At 40.7% G+C, this 14,968-nt stretch overlaps 1 protein-coding gene across 3 annotated transcripts in view; it reads right to left on the reverse strand.

Annotated features, from left to right (window-relative positions):
- The window catches only part of LOC140995137 (AT-rich interactive domain-containing protein 3B-like), a 53,312-nt gene that overhangs the window by 14,272 nt on the left and 24,072 nt on the right, over positions 1–14,968 (reverse strand). For 2 of the 3 annotated variants that reach the window (XM_073465073.1, XM_073465074.1), the window contains exons 3-4: positions 11,134–11,244; positions 10,903–10,975 (exon numbers count right to left, since the gene is read on the reverse strand). In XM_073465073.1, the coding sequence (XP_073321174.1) occupies positions 10,903–10,975; positions 11,134–11,244 (184 nt within the window). The remainder of the gene's footprint in view (positions 1–10,902; positions 10,976–11,133; positions 11,245–14,968) is intronic. The other variant, XM_073465075.1, reaches the window with a different exon arrangement.

Below are 14,968 nucleotides of genomic sequence, written 5' to 3' on the forward strand. Positions count from 1 at the left end.
TCTGTTTTCTTGACTATGTGTCTACTTTGGGTATGTGTGTTTATGCATCGGCCCGTTTTTGCCTGGGGCTGATTCTCATCGTCATAGATCTGGTTACTCAGCCCAGCAGACATATCTGAAGCTAACTGACCACTATCTGGGTATGTTTGGTCTCTGTTAACATCTAGTTGACCAGTGAAATTGAGCAGGTGGTTGATTAATTTGCAACGTACTAGCCAGAGGATATAGGTCATATAGACCTACTATGAGGATTAGATTTGACCTTGTGTGTTTTTCCAGTAACTTTATGTCTTCAGCACTATAAGCTGACATTACAGCAACCACTAAAGCCTGTTGCATTAGTCATGCATGAGACATGCATTTAGCGTGTGAACATTTCTCCGCCCCCATTGCATAATTCCGGTAAAGCTTGTTTCACTGAAAATTTTGTTTTGCTGGTGCTGATAAGAGATCTGGATCTGCCTCACTTATTTTGCTGAGAATTAGCAAATTTTTTTCAAGAATTCAGTTTCTTTTATGATTCATTTTGCCCAATGCTTTCTGTAAGAGAAATGTCGCTAAATAGTGTGTAAAGTAAACAAAATATGTGGAAATATCTGCTCAAGGAAGTCCATATGCAATACTACTGACATAATTAGGTTAGTCAGTTCTGCTATGAGGCTTTAAATGCATCCTACATTATCTCACCCCTCCATCTGAGGTACATATCCCCTACTTGTTTGAACTGGTGTTTAAAACCTGTAGTTGTGAATGAACTGAAACGATCTTCTGGCAAAAATAAAGTTATGGGCAGGCTTTAGATACAAGGACGAAGAGCAGGTGACAGCTAGAGGTGATTTACAGTGTGAAGTTGTTGGAGGAGGGGGAGGTAAAATCTTTGTTGACATATGCAGTGGTTATACACACTGATGATACAGGCCTGTATTGTGAGTGACAGTCAGTTAGGAAAAGGTCATTAATGTTGTTTTCTATCCACAAGTTGAGCAACTCAAGAATGAAACCAATAAAAGGTATACAGTCACCTCAATCTGTGCTATTAACCAACATCTGCTTGATGATTTTAAACATGTTCCAACTGTAAATTGGCTGATGTCTTTTGGCATCACAATTTAAAATTGGATGGATGACCTCTGCTCTATATTTACATATGACTGCAAGATCAAGTGAGGGAAAAGTAACCCAATAGCTTGGCCTTGTAAACAGCGAACTCTGATCCTTGCAGAAATGTCAAGAATGTATATGTCACAGCAATATGACAATGGTATGTTGTACGCATAATAAAGGGAGGGGCTCTGGCTTCAACTGTAGATTCCAGTGATCAAGCTGCAGAGGTTAGAGGCTAACCCTTTTCCAGCTGAGTAGCTTGAACTCAGGTGAAACAAATCTGAGAGAAAGGCATCGAGGGCATGAGTATTATTAAAGTTAAAAGAACAAGAAAGGGTTAATAGACCGCAGATAAGAGAAACAATGCACAGAAAAGAGAGGAAGAGATACAATTCAGACTCAGCGTGTCAGGAGATGTTTTTATTCTACCAGGCTGTACCAGAAATCATTATTAGGCATGAAATGTCTGCATGGTATGGCAATCTTACTGTACAGTTAAAAACCAAGCTTGCTCATCCGGGACAGACTGCAATGAAGGGTTTGGGAAAGAATTAACACCAGTTCCTTCAGTCAATATATGAACAGTCTGTTCTCAGGAAAGCACAGAAGATATTGTCTGAACCATCACTTATTCTCCATGCTGAGTATGAGCTCTTGCCCTCTGGCAGACGATACAGAACACCACAGTGTAAACTTAACTGTTATAAAAACTAGTTTGTGTCAATACCACCTCTGTTAAGATTTCAATTGAGGCTGCATGGTTTGGGGAATAGCTTATGTTGTTCTTATTACTAGTTGTGTAAATGTGTAGTATGTGCAACATAGTACACGCAATATGGGTAGTAAGTGCAATTTGTGTAATTTTTTGACAAGTTTTTGTCATGTAAGCGTGCTTTGTTTTATATGTTATTTTGCTATTATGTCCACTATGGAGGCAGCTATATGGGCACAGTATATCGGAATGTATCCTAAGTAAAAATTCAAATGAGAAATACTGCTGCTCTGCCTCAACTCTTTGTGATATACAGAGTTTCCTGAAAGCAATCTGTAACTGATGCATACGACAGAGGCTCAGCAGCCTCTACGGACTTCATGACAGAGGTGAAGAGACCGAAGAAGATGTTGACGGAAACAGCTAGGAAGAGAAAAGCAGACAGTGATCGAGTAAGTTCCAAGAGTCTTAGACTGGCTTTTAGTTGCTGGTGACAATTTTGCTAAATAGACAGACAATTTTAGCATAAGGCTGCAACATAACAAAATGTGAAAAAAGTGAAGGGGTCTGAATACTTTCTGAATGCAAAGTACATCTGAAATTGTTACACAAACCGAGGATTTGTATTTACGACAGGGGTGTTGCGCAAAATACCAATTTCTACATAATGTTGCTTTAAATGTGAAACTTTGCTGCTTTTCTTTATCATTTATGATAGTAAATGAAGAGTCTTTGGGTTTTGGACGGCTGGCTGGACAAAAGACACAATTCGCAGACGATTTGGCTCTGGGAAACTGCAATGAGCATTTCTCTCAATTTTCTGACATTTTATAGATTAAGACTAATTGTGACAATAGACAGAAAAATTGATAATGAAAATAGTTGCTAGTTGAAGGCATAATTCAGTGAGAATGAATTAATCTGAGTATTGCTGCTTAAACAGAGTAGGTGGCAGGGATGTCTTCACTGGCAGGTGCAATATTAAAGGTCTCCCTCTTCCTTCTAGCAAGCTTTATAACCCAGCTAACTGCTTCAATCAATGAACACCCGGATTGACAGATAAAGCCATCAGCTGACGAGCCCCATTTGGGGCCCAGCACCACTGATCAATACCGGAGACATCAGCTGCTATAAGCCAAGCAGAAAGAGGGATCTGTTGAAACAGGCGAAGAGATTGTGGGGGTTTGTGCACTCATCTCGGAAATTTTCGCTGCCATCAATGCTAATTACTTTTGGCTTTTGGAATCCATGACAGTGGGTCATACATTTACCTTTCAGGGATTCAGCTGATGCTCTTAATGCAGACTGACTGCAGCAAAATATGCTTCAATTCCTTTTACAAACAATACCCTGTATCAACAGACATTGACTGCTAACTAGTATATTCAAAACACTCAATAGTTCTTCAGGCCTTACACAAGTAGAAGCTTTTAATACATCGAGGGCCCCACGTTAAACAACATAATGGATTTCAGGAAAGGGATCATGACATAAAGTATACCACGGCAGGAAAAGTCAAGCTTTAAGTCTTATTGCAGAAGAAGGAACATTATCTATCATAACCTTTTAACTGGCCATTACCTTTATCTAATCATATATCCCAAACAACAAACCACATCAACTTAAATGCAATTGACACAGAGGCAACAACATCTGGCAACTGTGTGATTCATGTCCATTTCTTCCCTCAAATCAAGCGTCTTGTTTTCCATTAGGCCCCTTTGCACTCAGATCTCCGTTACTGTGTGGCTTATGCAACACTGCTGCAGAGCTGCACTGGAAGTGAGCTCAGGGCTATTGTACTGGTGTAGGGCTCCTCTGGGGGCTGTAACGTATTTCATACAATCCATCACAGGGGTGTGGAGGCCAGGAAACATTGCTTTAAGAGCACACACAGGACACAGATGGAGAAGCAAGACATGCAGATATCCAGAGATAGCACAAGTTTGGGGAATTTGTTGATCACAGGAGAGGTTCATGTGGGAACAGCTGAACAAAGCTCCCTCAAAAATCTATTTTGAATATAAATAAGTAAAATATTTCACAGGATAGGTGCAGGTGATTTCATGGGAACACATTGTTTTCGTCAAAATAGCAGATAAATATATCTTAATGTGGCTTCCTGATTTTCGTGATCTATAAAACTTCAGTCCTGGCTTATCTTGTATGACTCACCTACTTTTACATTGAACAAATGTCCAAATTAATACATTAGTACTGCTTTTAGAAAGAATTGAAGAGGTCATATTATGCTTTTGGGGTTTTTGCCTTTCCTTTATTGTGTTATGTAGCATTTTTGTGCATGTAAAAGGTCTGCAAAGTAAAAAAAAGCACACAAAAGAGAGTTCCTCTCTCCCACAGAAAACACTGCCTGAAAAGCCTGAGTCGAACCTTTATATACATATATATTTATTTATATATCCTGCCCATTAAGTAATGCATATGCAACTCTCATCAAAGATTGAAAAGAGGCGAACATCTCACTCCGTAGCTAAAAGGCAGTGTGAATAGGGGTGCTGAAGCAATGCACCATATGAGAAAAAGTGTGTTTTTTGAAAATTAAAGTATATAAACCTATTCTACTAGGACCCCCAAATAAAAGTATGAACCTGAAAATTAGCATAATATGGCCTCTTTAAAAAATATTAGGTTACTTTTGTCAGTTTTCTACCTACAAGTTTTATTCTTGAAAAGAATTTAAAAAAGTTCAGTTTATTTACACCATTGCCCAGTCAAGCATTTTATGCAGGAATATATTTTAAAGTCACATCAGGGTGTTGTCACATCATGCCTGTATTACAAAAGATTGAAGAAAAGAATGCAGCTTCAGGTTTGGTTGTATTTCACTTTTTTCATAAAAAAAGCCCCTTCACACTTCTTTTATATCAAAATAAAACAATATTTGATAGCCACATGTGTTTTTCAGGGTAATTGCAAATGTATTTCACTAAAGACACAAGGGTGAATTGAGCAGCCAGTGTTATTTTTACCCTGACCGATGACCTCGTTGGGAAGCATGAATCTGCTTGAGGCCTGCACTCGTCATCTTCCCCGCTCATTTACTTATGAGCTTGGTGATTAAGAAATCTCCCAGCTCTGCAGCTTAGAGACACAAATCCCTGTACAGTATGGTCGTAATTAAAGATGGAGAGCACAGTGGCAATCCAGGGCTGTGGAACAGTCTGGCTACATGACAGAGGAAATAACAGGGAGGCAGTGCAGATTGGGGGTTGGGATGCAGAGACAGAGAGAGGAAGAGACACAAAGAGTATTCTTGGTTGGTAAGAACCAAACAAAAAATAAAAAGTCCAAAGATTTTAATCTAACATCTCCCAACACACCCACAAAACATCAGGAAAACTACTATTTCCTTTTGTTTTGACGGAAGAGAAGAGCATAACCACTGTAAATGTGCTCGTTCCCCAAAGGCTGGGCTGTAATTTGCCAGCCGACGGGTGGAGTTTACGAAAGGCAAAGATAATCGCAGCCCTCAAATATATCAACATGGTCACCACCAAATCTTTGATCACAAATGCAAGGGAGGATGTCCAATAAGAATAGTTTTGCTTTTTCTTTTGGAGTCTGTCTTGGGGTCATGATTAGAAAGCAGTGGTTGGAATCTGTATATCATTTAGGTCCCCACCCTTTCCTGAGAGTAGGGGCCCTTTGCTGCCAGTGCTGGTCCTTTAGTTTGTTTCCCTAATTATCTTTCTGTCTGGTTGGTGAGCTTGGTCAGATTCAGCCCGCTGACGAAGTGCTTTCAAAGGGACATGAAAGAGCGTGGCCTTGTTTCTACACAAGCTGACCGATGCCTCCCTTAACCTCCAGTCTCCTACTGTGGTTTCCTTGTCTGCCCTCTTCATCCTTCATTCTCTCTTTCCTCACTTTTCACACATAGAGACATGCGACGGTCACTCCCTTGTCCGCTGTCCGTCAGCGTTGCCCTATCAAAAAGGTTGGCCCCCACTTATTTGGAGGTCATTAATCATCCCGTGTAGGACAGGAGGCCCCCTTAATCCAGCCCCTCCTCCCCTCTACGAGCAGGCCACAGCACTGCCCTCCGCCCCTATCCCCCATGGTGTTATCAAGTTTCAGTGGTTGTAACTGTAGCACAATAAACAGAGGGGGAAGGAGAATGGGGTGGGGGCAAGGGAGGAGGAAGGGGATGGAGACAGACAGAAAGAAAGACAAGAGAGGAGAAAATGTAATTTCCTAATGACTTTTTATTGTTGCCTTCTATGTAAAACATGCTTCTAGGATCTCAAAAACTGCATCCATCTGGAGAATTGAATCTTTAATGAATCAGAATATAGAATCTAGTTAAAATAAGTTGATCACCCAGTTGCATTAATTTATTAATTTGCATAAATTGTGTAATCGTTGTCCAACAAAGCAGCAGTTCAAAAGGTCGATCTCAAATGAAAATTATTTCACCCGCAATCCATCCCCATCTGATGTGGACAAATGTGCTCACAATACCCGGTGTTTTTGTTGTTCAACCAACCAGGTGCTGCCACTTTCCAGAAGTTGTGGGGTGTTAACTAAAGGAAAATGAGGCCATATCAAAGAGCCAGAGAATGTTCCTATTGTAGTGTGGTGTTTGTACAGAGGGCCCGCCTGTTACGAGGCCAGTGTGAGGCTGACCGGGGGAGTAATATAATGCATACATGGATCCCCCAGAGCCCATTCATGGTGTAATTGGTGTGGACAGAGCTCTTGGTCTCAGGATTACAGTTAGGGAACTTCCTCTAATGTCCTGCTGGGAGGTCACTCTTCCCACACCACAAATACTGCAAAGAATATCCAGCGTTACCTGGATGTAAAATTCTTGTTTTTCTTCAAATGTGAAAAGACAGGTGGAGACATATTTTCATTTGTTTTTTATGCAAATCATGTTTTTCAGGGTTTTCAAATAGAGGTGGTTTTCCCGTTTTTATTTTGTCAGTAGTAAATTAAAATGTCTGTCTGTTTGTTATATTTCAGCAAAGAAAAATCAATTTTGAAGGACAAATGTTATTCAATCATTGACTTGCTGACTTTGGATAACAAACCAAACCAAGGCCTATCTATGCCATTCTGCTATACGGACCATGAAAACATTAACAGCAGCCACAGTGAAGATTTACAGGGCTAACAGAGCAGAGCCACTGCCAGTAGGTTTAACTGAAGCTGCAGCTAATTGAGACATCTTCATTATAAGCATTATCATCTCCCCTTCCTTCCCTCTGACTCCTGCCTCCTGCCTCCTGCCTCTCATCCCATCAAGCTCACTGCAATTTACCGGCACAGACAAGTCCGGCTTACTACTCCATTACTATTAACAGGCCTAAATCTACTACGTAGGGATTTTCCCCTAAAATAACTCTGAAGCAGTGATAGCACACCATGTGGTCCCTCTTAAGCTGAATCTACACTTCCCATATGTGTCACACTGGGATGGATCCAGCCTTTGCTGACCGCAACGTGTGGGGTTCTCTGGCTGGAGTAGAGGGAGCTAAAACACTTGTCTTTACCCCCCGTTACTCCCTCCCTTTTCGACTGGTGATTTCACTGAACAGGAGCCTCTCTCTCTCTCTCTCACTGGCTCTGTCCATCACAGCCTGTGGCCATTAATCATCTCAAGTGGACAGCGCTGACAGGCAGTTGGCTGCATCACTCTTATTTTCTTCGTCTTTTTTTCCCCTTAATCATGCACCCGTAGCTCCCGCAGCCTCACTTAGCGCCTCTATTACCTCTTCACAACCCCAACTCCTGCCCCGAAACCCCCAGCCCAAATAAGAAAGTGGCTGGGTGTCAAACCAAAACAAACATCCACCCATCTGCTTAATCGAAACCTTTGAGGTGGTAAATGGCGTCGAGCCAGCGTCAAAGCTTTTCTCTGCGCTCCCAGTGGGGGTGAAGTAGCAAAACCTGTAATGGATATGATGAACAGTGATGTCGGCGTAACTCAGGGAGGCTAAGATCCTCCGCCCACACTCCTCCAACTTGAGCAGCCCTAGTGCATTTACATTACATTTACATGTGAGGCCATTAGCCTATGTTTCTATCTGCAGCAATGACAGGAGGTTCTCCGGTAGAATAAAACTGGGCCTCTTTTTTAAAATTACAGGCAATAAATAAAAAGGAGGTCAATGGTAAAAAACGAAAGGGGCCCAGCAATGGATGTTAGAGTAGTCAAAAAGAAATAAGAGTCAGGGAAGTAAAGGTAGAGAGGGGTTTGTATGTGTGTCTTCTGCCATTTCTGTGATGCAAAGTCTATCAATGGGCCCCTTTAAGCACAGACAGGATTTAGGACAGCTGCTAAAATTCCTCAACCATTAACACACACACGTCTGTTTTTAAGCGCAGAGCCAGGAAATGGGAATCCCTCGTAAGTTTTCCTTCCGCTGTTGCTTTCCTCTCAGGGCCATGAGGCCCCCACGACGAGGTGGGAAAAGCACTTCACCATTTGTCTCTCTCCGCCCAGAGATTCCACTGGATTTCACTTAACCTTCTTAACACTTCACAAAATGAGGCATTATTATTTTTACTATTCTTCTTGTAAGGTTGGTCAAATGAAGAGGATGGCATTTCCCATATGACCAGCTGTTATCCCCCGTCTTCCACATAGTGACATTAAATTAGAAAGGCTTTCTGGGTACTCTTTCATTAAAAAAAAATAGAGAGGAATAATCTTGACCCCATATCTATGAAATTAAATGGAAGTAGGAGTAAACGCACAGTAATTAGAGGATGCCATGAACAAGAGCTTAGTGAGGCTTGCTCTTCATCTCATACAGTCTTGGGACTAACAGCAAAAAGGGAATCCCAGCCAAGCAATTTGTTCCCTGTGATTAAGACTTGGGTTTGAGAGACAGCAGAGGTCAGCCAAGTGCCTCTTGTCTTAAGGGAGGGGTGAAGAACTCACTCTAGAGCAGCTGAAATTATACCCTACCCTCCTGTACAATGGTTGCACCAGGTCTCTAATGTCAACAGCAACTTCCCTGTCATATACTGCATTCATATTTAAAGTTTCACATCTCCAATATGACACAAGAATGTTGTTTGGTCCTGGAGCCCTTTTAACAACATTCTTCCATCTTTCACCATATTTTCTTTTTCCTATTGCCTCACTCTATTAGGAGACAGTTACACTTGTTAACAACTGTTGTTGTGCACTGACCCTTGTACACCCTTGCAACTGGTCACTTGTACTAATGATGATACAGGAACTTGATCCATGCAAGCTGATTCCAGTTCCACTCACTGTAATTCTCTCTGGAAATGTAATTTAACTCAACAAGTTAAAACATAAATGACAGTGATTGCAATTTTCTCATTTATATTTTCATCAGTGAATCAGCATGCGATTTTCTTTGCTTTAAGGAGAGGTGATTTTAAAGCCACAAGCAAATTATGTTAATTAAATTAAAAAAATGTTTTCGTTAAATCAGTATTGTAATTCATTCCTTGTTTGTGTTGCTCAAAACACAACAATTGGATGATAAAAAAAATACTTTGTTTTTGCATAGAATTCAACATACTTTTTCCTGTCTTAAGTAAATGCAAATTTAGTGAAAATAATGTGATATGGCAGACTTTAACAAGCCAGTTATCTGCTGTCAGGTGGCATTTTGGTCAGCTTGATGGATTTCTCTGTCTGACCAGCGTGAGTAAAGGGTCAGCCAACCGCTTCCAGCATCTGCCACTGGACAGAGATGCTAACAGGGCCCTGACAGATCCCGTCCCTCCCTTTCTCTGACTCCACTTAATTCATCAACCTCCAAACAAGACCTCCGGGTGCTCAGACCAGACCAGACACTCAGAAGCTGCTGCTCTTGTGAATGTGAGCTCGTCAACATATGCACACAAGTACATACACATCGATGCACGTGGGCCCATCTTCACAAATGCACGCATCATCATCATCATCTGTCACCGTCTGACAAAACAAAGTATGCATCATATACACACTTGCATACATATCCTATCACCCATCATAGCCTGTGACAAAACATAATGAAGTATGAACCACACGCACACACTCACAGACCATCATCGCTCATCATAGCCTGCCAAAACATAATGACAAGTATGCACCACTGTAATAACATTGTGATTCACCTTGGGAGGTATTGCTCAAGCCATGTAACTTGCTTGGCAACAGATTTGTCTGATAAAAGCCTAAGTGCATTAGCTGCCCTGGTCAGAGGAGTCTTGTAGTTAGTGTCAAAGCAGCACGCAGTCAGCTGAGCCTCCCCGGCTGTTGGCCAACTAAATAAGTTAGGCCACTGCCAGATCCTCTTGGCTCTGATACTGCAGAACCACAGGATCAACGGAGGCACACCTCACCTGCTGACCTCTTAAGGCCTTTACTCTGGGGGGGAATTAGTAAAGGATTTCTTAGCCAGTGAGAGTTACAGCATGTTTTTTGAGTAGATCAGTGACATGTAACACTTGACACCCATGTTGGAAGACTAAAGCCACAAATGAAAGAACTTATATATTTACACTTTAATCCTTGCCCAGTTTATATGGGCTCTAACAAACCATTTGTGCTGTAGGCCTAACACAAATCAACCTATAGTGAAATTCCAGATGCTCTGTAAAAAATAGCAACCCCTCCTCACACTGAGACAGGAAATGAATCTTAAGAAATGGAAGTCGTGTGCTATTTGCTTTTCCCACATAGGCAGAGGGTGGGAAATGAACTCCAACCAATGTCACATCTGTGGCAACTTTTAACTGCAATTCATAATGCAAAGGTATTTCTACGAGATGTAAAACACTGCCCATGCCTTGAGAGTAAGGATAGCATAGGTGTGTGGTTTTGAATTTTAAGTTTGTACTAACTTGTCTACAAGGATATAGGAGCTAAAGCATTTCAACAAAAATGATTTTCACCAAGCTGTACCACAACTCTAATGAGGAAAAAGACCCAGGTGTACTTTCTTTCTTCTTTTGATTCACATCTAAATTACAACTGTACCTCCAACTTTTAAGTGTATACCATACCGCTGGATCTGACTTCGACGGGGCAATGGAGAGCTCAAGTGGTGAAACATTTGCTTCTTAATATAACATGGATTTGTAGAGAGTTCTCTTACCTCTTTTCTGCATGAAAGTGAAGAGGTCATCCAAAAACTCCTTCCTTTTGGGGTCATTGTCCAATTCATACAGCTGAAAGAGAAAAAAGATAGTTCTTAGTTTTTTTCTCTCACATTCATGTCAACAGCCAGCTTATCATATGGTGTTATCTTTTGAGTTTGAATCTAATAAGAATTAGTGTTATTGCAAAATTAGTGCAAGTTTCCTTCTTGTTTCATGACTATACCCACTGAAGCTATCTGTTGATCACAGTCTCCAAATGCTACCTTAGCAAAGTCTCTGGAGGCCTCTCCTCTTCCTCTGCTACTGTCGGCCTCATCCGCCCAGCCTGCATTCCCATTCTACAACAAACGAGAGAGAAAACACAGATAAGGTCAGTAAACAAACAGAAAGTAGTTACAAACACGTTCAGAGACAATTTATTTTGCAGTGGTCTCATTTCATTACCCTTCAAAGTAACACAATTATCTATTATTAAGATGACTCTTTTGACATTTTACCTTTACTTGATAATGACATTAGAGATACAGAGAGGAGACATGGGCAAGGAGAAACATGTCATGCATTGTCATGCTACAAGGTCCCTGGCCTAACCTGAACTGGAGATGTTGACTGTCTCCAACATTAATGTAGTTGCAAATGTGTGTTTCTTAAGAAGGGACTTCCAATGTTTTTCTTAAATGTGTTTATTTGGTTTTTACCTGGAAAGATCCCATCAGATTGACGCTGAATAAAGGTCAAAAAGTTCACGTTGACTCTAAGCTAGTTACAACAACTGCCAACATTCTGCAACACAAACACATGGAAACTAATATATACTCAAACTCCAAGAGTGCATTTTTCCAGGGGTTGGAGGAGTAACCTCTGGAGTTATTGTGCCCCTGAGCTCCTGTGTCCCCCTCCCCCTTCATCCTCAAACATCTCCATTTGACCTAAACCATCTGCATCTGGGCCTGCCCTGCCCCCACCCATGTCTTCCGACCCAGCTGGATACAAGGGCCCCCCATCCTTCAATCTTAACGCAGCTGTGACGGGTGGCCAAGTTCATGGAGTGTAGCTGGCTGACAGGAGGGGCCAGTGGAGGGTGGGCTGGTCAGTAGCCCTAACACACACACACACACACACACACACACACACACACACACACACACACACACACACACACACACACACACACACACACACACACAAAGGCTGATCATGGTTGTGTGTATGTTTGTAAGTGCAGGGAGGGGGGCAAATGGCCCCACAAGACGGGAAGGAAGGAAAATAGGGGCAGAAAGGGGTGCATGGTATGTGCCGACCAGGAATGTCTCCTAAAGACAAAACCTATAAAAGCATCAGGAATCAAAACAAGATCCGTTTGGAGGGGGACGTTAATAGCTGCAGCCCAGGGTCTAGTTTCAAACGGGAGCCCATTGGTCAGTGGCAATTACAAGGCCTGAAACGAGAGCTGGCAGGGCAAAGGTTGTCAAGGCCCCTGAGAGCAAGTCATTTTCACCCTCTCACTCTCTGTACGTGTAACGGTTGTCAGCATTCATGCTCCCTAAACAAATACCCATCAACTTGCAAACCCACTGCAAATGGTAGGTGAATTTCAGGGTAGAGTTAAACGCATGACAACTTTAGAAAAAAGTTGTGTTCTGTTATTTAGAAAGGTAGATAGACTTGTTACATGGTAAAACAAAAAAACAGTCCAAAATGAAAATCTTCATAAGGATAGAAATGAACTTAAACTTTATATCCATAAAAAAAAAAAAAAACATTTTCTAATGTTTGCTTCTAAGAATCTTGTGTTAAACTTAGTCAAAGATAGTTCGTCAATTCACATTATCTATAGGACAGGATCATTATGACGGTAAATACATAGTATAGTACATTTGGAGGACTTACAGACCTTTGCACACAATTTGACCGCCTCTGTTAACCTTTAACCATTATAAATGATTATAATAGAAGATAGTTCAGACTGAAGCAATATATAATCTCACATGGCTGCTCTTGCACGAAATAACTTTGCATTTTGCAACTTTTATACATGCTGAATGTTCCCTATTCAACGGCCCAGAGGTCGACATTGTATAATCCCAGAAACAGTAAACAAACAAGGAGCCATGAAGATACATAGGAAACACCATCAGTCTGCTTGATAGTAAGTACACTAGACTAATCTTGTGTACAATGTACAGAATATCAATACCAGTTGTTTAAATATTAGATAAACCTGTGTGCGTGTGAATGTCTCAGCTGACAAAACCCTAAACTCAAACTTTTCAATGCTATAAAAAGGTGCACTCTGTAGTTAGAAGGAGAAGAAATTTTGAACAGCAGAGAAAGATCTTCATTAACTGTTTTTTTATGCCTAAACAAACTAAATTAACAAACTCTCTTTGTTGTCATGAGTAAACTGAATAAACAAACTGACCTTAAAGGACAACACAATTTCATAATGTTGTTCTTTATATGTGGCAGACCCTGCCATCTTTCTAGCTTCAAACAGTGTTCTGGGGACCTTATTTTCCTCTGAGAACAGCTTATTTATTCAGTTATGGTAATATAAATATTTCTGAGTTTGTATCATTACCTAATTTATATTGTAATTATCAAAATTCGGAGCTTGAATTACTTCACTGAAACTACATAGTGCCCCATTTAAGATCAAATATTAATGACCCTTTTGTGTACATAGAGTAGACACACAGGCAATTATATTAACTGTGAACTGTCATTTAACAAAGGCTCTTGTCCAAAGTATATCACTATGAGCCTTCAAATACTAGAATTAACTCCCAGCTAAGCAGAATCAGATGTAACTACAAAGGAGCAGGCAATAGCGTCTGGGTTACTGTCCTTGGATGTGTTAGGTGAATAGAAATGTGTTTACACACCAGTGTTAATTTTGTTAACTAAAACTATAATGAAAAATGTTCACCAATGACCTTTTTTCCATGACTAAGACAAGAAGATGACGAGCTAAAAATAGATCTTTCATAATAAAAACTATGACAAAATGTATGTTTTGTTTTCAATGACGAGAAAGGATGGGACTAAAATGTTAGTGATGGGCTGTCAGACATTTAAAATGCATGATATTTTCCCCCAATTGTGCATCTAGTTTGTCTGTTAAAATGCAATGTATCCCTAATCCCAATCCTGAACAGAGATCTGTGTCAGAGCCTGTCCAGTGCAGGGGATGAGGCGGGCTCTCACTGCCTGTCTGTCACTTCTCACACACGACGCCAGCACAGACAGAGACGCAGAAACCCTGTTCCAAGTGGCAATGGCGGAGAGAGCCATGCAGACAATGCTCGTTGCCATAGTGCAACAAGTCTTTTGCATGTAAGGGCACAAGCAATCTTTCAAAACATCTAGCGAACATACATAAAATACAGTCGGAGAAACGCAGTTTTCGACAGCCTGGCTCATAGCTCCTCTCCAGTTTCCCCATCTACCTCAGGTATGTTATGCTAGCAGGAGCCCACACAGGGTTAATTAAATTATGCAGACTTGGGTTGATAGCCATTAGTAACAATTAGTCAGCTGAATGTTTAGCTATGCAGTCATGAATTCTGTCCGACAGGGTGAAAGCATCATCGAAACTGTCCTTCAGACTCAAGTATAGTTGTATCCAGTAATCAAGCTACTAATTTAGCTATTTTCTGAAAGACAGCTTGATGCTTTCACCATTTCAGACAGAATTTATGAACGCATAGCTAAATATTCGTAACGTTCATTATCCCACGTATGTATGTATATACTGTAGTCATGCTGTAGTCGGCAGCATGCTCATACGTGTTACCACTGTATTTTCTTTACGTTGTTGTTGTGAGTACAACAACAACATTTCTTTAATCACAACATTATAGAGTCACTAATAGTGAATTGTTGAACATGGCTGTTAAGCCACGTTAAAAGAATGTTCATAAATAACTGTTTATTTGAGTTATTATCACATTATACTCTATAATAGTTATTTCTTCAAAACAGTGCTGGCTCAGTTTTCAAGAATGTTTATATAGAGTACAAGAAAATAAAGCAATTGTTCATTCTGTTCTTAAATTGTTA

Source organism: Pagrus major, chromosome 4 (genome assembly GCF_040436345.1).
Source record: "Pagrus major chromosome 4, Pma_NU_1.0".
NCBI lineage: Eukaryota > Metazoa > Chordata > Actinopteri > Spariformes > Sparidae > Pagrus > Pagrus major.